A 5,456-nucleotide genomic window follows, 5' to 3' on the forward strand; every position below is an offset into this window, starting at 1 on the left:
TATGTCCATGATACGGCTGTCGCTCTACCTTCTTGACATCTCAGTCGACTAGACAGATCCTTCAGGTCCTAGTTTTGTCACACCTGGACTATTGCAGGGCTGTGTGGTCATGTGTGACAAAGAGGGACATTGGTAAATTGCAGTTGGTCCAAAACAAAGCAGCACGTATCACACTTAGATGCATACGGAGGAAAAGTGTCAGTATTAATGCATGTAAGTCTCTCCTGGCTCAAGGTTGAGGAGAGATTGACAGTCATCATTATTGGTCTTTGTGTGAGGTATCGATGTGTTGAAGGAACCAAACTGTTCAAGCAGTTGACACACAGTTCAGACACTCATCAGTACAACACAAGACATATAACCAGAGGTCTCTTCACAGTCCCCGAGGTCCAGAACAGAGGCTTGGAAAAACACAGAATTAAATAGAACTCTCAGAAACCCCAAGTAACTCAAGCTAGCAATAGAAAACTGTTTCAAAAACCAGACCAAAGTACACCTTACTGCATTACGGGGACTGAGAAGAGACACAGCTATTTTAAATATATTGTATTGTAATCTGCGCTGTATTAAATCAAATTAAATTGTATTAGTCACTTGTGCCGAGTACAACAGGTGTAGACCTTACAGCGAAATGTTTACTTACGAGCCCCTAACCAACAATGCAGTTTCAAAAAAATACAGATAAGAATAAGAGATAAAAGTAACAAATAATTAAAGAGCAGCAGTGAAATAACAATAGCGAGACTATATACAAGGGGGTACTGATTCAGAGTCAATGTGTGGGGGCACCGGTTATTTGAGGCTCGAGGTCAGGGCAGGCTGAACAGATCGGAACCGGGAGGGCTAGAACACAGAGAATAGAAAAAACAGGAGCATGGGGAAAAAAACCACTGGAAGGCTTGACAAGACAAACTGGCAACAGACAAACAGGGAACACAGGTATAAATACACAGGGGATAATGGGGAAAATGTGCGAGACCTGGATGAGGGTGGAGACAAGCACAAAGACAGGTGAAACAGATCAGGGTGGGACAATTATGTCATGTTTCATGTGGACCCCAGGAAGAGTAGTTGCTGCTTTTGCTGATTTTGGCTAATGGGGATCCTGATGAACACCAAATACAAAATACCTGTAGGTTGGTCTCTTGATCAAATCAAATGAAATTGAGTGTAGTGAAATGCTTGTGCTTCTAGTTCCGACAATGCAGTAATAACCAAAGTAATAACCAATGAGTAATCTAACCTAACAATTCCACAACTACTACCTTATACACACAAGTGTAAAGGGATAAAGAATATGTACATAAAGATATATGAATGAGCGATGGTACAGAACGGGCATAGGCAAGATGCAGTAGATGGTATAGAGTACAGTATATACATATGAGATGAGTAATGTAGGGTATATAAACATAAAGTGGCATAGTTTAAAGATGGCAAGATGCAGTAGATGATATAGAGTACAGTATATACACATACATATGAGATGTGTAATGTATGGTATGTAAACATTATATTAAGTGGCATTGTTTAAAGGGGCTAGTGATACATTTTTACATACATTTCCATCAATTCCCATTATTAAAGTGGCTGGAGTTGAGTCAGTATGTTGGCAGCAGCCACTAAATGTTAGTGGTGGCTGTTTAACAGTCTGATGGCCTTGAGATAGAAGCTGTTTTTCAGTCTCTCGGTCCCTGCTTTGATTCACCTGTACTGACCTCGCCTTCTGGATGATAGCGGGGTGAACAGGCAGTGGCTCGGGTGGTTGTTGTCCTTGATGATCTTTATGGCCTTCCTGTGACATCGGGTGGTGTAGGTGTCCTGGAGGGCAGGTAGTTTGCCCCCGGTGATGCGTTGTGCAGACCTCACTACCCTCTGGAGAGCCTTACGGTTGTGGGCGGAGCAGTTGCCGTACCAGTCGGTGATACAGCCCGACAGGATGCTCTCGATTGTGCATCTGTAGAAGTTTGTGAGTGCTTTTGGTCCGCGCTTTCAGTTTTGCGCGAATGCTGCCATCAATCCACGGTTTCTGGTCTGGGAATGTTTTAATCGTTGCTGTGGGTATAACGTTGTCGATGCACTTTCTAATGAACTCGCTCACCGAATCAGCGTATTCGTCAATGTTGTTGTTGGATGAAATGCGGAACATATCCCAATCCACGTGATCGAAGCAGTCTTGAAGCGTGGAATCAGATTGGTCGGACCAGCGTTGAACAGACCTGAGCGCGGGAGCTTCTTGTTTAGTTTCTGTTTGTAGGCTGGAAGCAACAAAATGGAGTCGTGGTCAGCTTTTCCGAAAGGAGGGCGGGGGAGGGCCTTATATGCGTCGCGGAAGTTAGAATAACAATGATCCAGGGTTTTACCAGCCCTGGTAGCACAATCGTTATGCTGATAGAATTTAGGGAGTTTTGTTTTCAGATTAGCCTTGTTAAAATCCCCTGCTACAATGAATGCAGCCTCAGGATGTGTGGTTTCCAGTTTACATAGAGTCAGATAAATTTTGTTCAGGGCCATCGATGTGTCTGCTTGGGGGCGAATATATACGGCTGTGATTATAATCGAAGAGAATTCCCTTGATAGATAATGCGGCCGACATTTGATTGTGAGGAATTTTAAGTCAGGTGAACAGAATGACTTGATTTCCTGTATGTTGTTATGATCACACCACGTCTCGTTAATCATAAGGCATACCCCCCCGCCCCTGTTCTTAGTGAGCCATGTTTCCGTGAAGCAAAGAACGTTACAGTCTCTGATGTGTCTCTGGAATGCTACCCTTGCTCGGATTTCATCAACCTTGTTGTCAAGAGACTGGACATTGGAGAGTAGTATGCTAGGGAGTGGAGCGCGATGTGCCCGTCTCCGGAGCCTGACCAGAAGACCGCTTCGTTTGCCCCTTTTACGGCGTTGTTGTTTAGGGTCGCCGGCTGGGATCCGATCCATTGTACTGGGTGGAAGGCAAAACACAGGATCCACTTCGGGAGAGTCATATTCCTGGTCGTAATGATGGTGAGTTGGCGTTGCTCTTATATTCAGTAGTTCCTCCCGACTGTATGTAATGAAACCTAAGATTACCTGGGGTAACAATGTAAGAAATAACACGTAAAAAAACAAAACACTGCATAGTTTCCTAGGAACGCGAAGCGAGGCGGCCATCTCTGTCGGCGCCGGAAGTAGATGTTGATAGACTAGTCGACCTGTAGGTTAGTCTCTTGATAGACTAGTCGACCTGTAGGTCAGTCTCTTGACAGACTAAACTACCTGCAGGTTAGTCTCTTGATAGACTAGTCAACCTGTAGGTTAGTCTCTTGACAGACTAGTCTACCTGCAGGTTAGTCTCTTGACAGACTAGTCTACCTGCATGTTAGTCTCTTGACGGACTTGTCAACCTGCAGGTTAGTCACTTGATAGACTTGTCAACCTGCAAGTTAGTCTCTTGATAGACTTGTCAACCTGCAGGTTAATCGCTTGATAGACTTGTCAACCTGCAGGTTAGTCACTTGATAGACTTGTCAACCTGCAGGTTAGTCTCTCTCCTCTCTCTCTCTGCTGTCATCTCATCCAGCTCCTGGTTCTGCAAGTGTGATTGTACAGCCCAAACACACAGCACTGTGCAATATAGCAACCCCCAATACACGTTCCGTGCTATGCTCTCTGCTCTCGGTTTTCTCTGCATTGTATAGTACAGCCCGAACAGACAACACGGAGCAACAGCACCGAACATGTTGTCTCAGTCAGTACGACTCAAAACACATAACACAGTACATAGCAAATAAACCCCCTCTCTCTGCTCTCTGTTGTCTCTCTTCTCAGTTCATTGACGGTGCCAAACCACACCAGATCAAACCAGACCAGAGATATATTGGAAAGAAGAAAGGAACGGTGGAGAGCGGACTGTAATTACAATGTCCTAAAAATAAATAAAATAATGAAAGGAAAGAAAGAGAGTGGTCTTCTGCTCTTTCTTATGGCTGTGTGATTCTGTTCTTCATCCTCTGTGTTTCATGGCAAGCTATAGGTGATCATTTCCTCTGTCTGACTTCTTCCTACGGTATTATGACCGTAAAGCCTGTTTCATTGTTTGTGACTTGTTAACACTATAATAATTGTAGTTATTTTCTGTGCTGTGTACCCCCAAGGCCAAAAAGTAAATGTCTGCCTACGCCAACACGAAACGTAGGTCAATGACTTTGTTAGATAAGTCTATCCGGTAAATAGAGAGTAAATAGAACATCCAGTAATGATATAATTTGGTAAATATTAACCAAACATTCTAATTTAAGTGCCCTAGCACAGGTCCCTTTTTTCACAAACCTAATTCCACACCTAAGTGGTAAGCAACTGATAAACTGAAGACGTTGGGAGTCCAGGTATAGAATGAAGGGTGCTGTAGCTTTGCTGGTGTTGCTGTGCGGCGGTCTGACTGCGGCTATGATTACAACCCCAGAAAACGAAGACAAAAACTGCCCGTCTGTCATGTGCGACACGCTGAGCAAGATTGAAGTCCTGGAGAACCGGCTTGCAGCTGCTGAGCGCCAGGTGGAGACACTGAATGCTAAAGCAGGTGGATACTTTCTTCACTGTTTTAACATGGGCTTACTGAATTAATCAACTGCCGAGTCCTATAGTTGTAACTCATTTTGTGTCTGACAGAAACGAAGGTGGCGTTCTCAGCTGGATTTGGGGGTACTGGATACTATGGACCTTTCAATGTTGACAAAACGCTTGTCTATGAAACGGTCTACACCAACCTTGGCAACACTTACAACCCGGCAACAGGTTAAGTCATCGTGCTTATATTAAACTATTATGCCTTCTTCTCTTTCTCCTTCTTCTTCTCCTTCTTAATTTATGATCAACATCTTCCCACATTAAATAGTGTGCTCTTTTCATCCAGGCATCTTCACAGCGCCAGTGGCAGGAGTCTATCACTTTAGCGTCTATCACCATTCAGGACAAGGTCGCCGCTCAGACTCCATGCTGTACAAGAACAAAGAACAAATCGCATTTATTTCTGCTATGAACAAGGATGGCTCCTACAACGGATCTAATGGTATCATACTGCAGCTGGAGGAGGGAGATGTGGTATATGTTGTTTTGAAGGATAATTCATGGATCTGGGACCATATGAGCCAGGGTGGTGCCAATGGATGGTGCCACTTCAATGGCATTTTGCTGTTTGCTCAATAAAACTCAGCGGAATATGTACATACTGTTGCGTAATATTTTACCCAAATCAATTCCATTCAATGAGTCCAGAGAAAACACTTCTCAAATGGTTTTCTGCATAAATCATACAGTTTTTGTTTTGCTTCTTATGTGCTTCTAACATACTGAAGGTTTATCATTGGCAGTTGATAGTAACAGTTAAACAACATTTTGACGTGTCACATTTCAACAGCTTCAATGGCATTCTGCTATTCCCTCAGTAATGTGTTTGTTTGTTCCTAAACGTTGCG

At 43.6% G+C, this 5,456-nt stretch overlaps 1 protein-coding gene across 1 annotated transcript; it reads left to right on the forward strand.

The window, feature by feature from the left end:
• Nucleotides 1-4,150: 4,150 nt before the first annotated feature.
• On the forward strand, nucleotides 4,151-5,205 carry LOC139553193 (complement C1q-like protein 2). The gene is made up of 3 exons (XM_071365242.1): nucleotides 4,151-4,561; nucleotides 4,651-4,776; nucleotides 4,895-5,205. Exons 1-3 carry the CDS (start codon nucleotides 4,375-4,377, stop codon nucleotides 5,185-5,187), a joined length of 606 nt encoding a protein of 201 aa, XP_071221343.1. The 5' UTR covers nucleotides 4,151-4,374; the 3' UTR covers nucleotides 5,188-5,205.
• The last annotated feature ends 251 nt before the right edge of the window (nucleotides 5,206-5,456 follow it).

This window comes from Salvelinus alpinus, chromosome 2, assembly GCF_045679555.1.
Source record: "Salvelinus alpinus chromosome 2, SLU_Salpinus.1, whole genome shotgun sequence".
NCBI lineage: Eukaryota > Metazoa > Chordata > Actinopteri > Salmoniformes > Salmonidae > Salvelinus > Salvelinus alpinus.

What these genes read in the sequence shown, in the direction of transcription:
- LOC139553193 (XM_071365242.1), top strand. Translation starts at nt 4,375, where the DNA reads ATGAAGGGTGCTGTAGCTTTGCTGGTGTTGCTGTGCGGCGGTCTGACT. An exon ending in GACACTGAATGCTAAAGCAG is followed by an intron (nt 4,562 to 4,650) that starts GTGGATACTTTC and finishes TGTGTCTGACAG; the next exon opens with AAACGAAGGTGGCGTTCTCA. An exon ending in CACTTACAACCCGGCAACAG is followed by an intron (nt 4,777 to 4,894) that starts GTTAAGTCATCG and finishes CTTTTCATCCAG; the next exon opens with GCATCTTCACAGCGCCAGTG.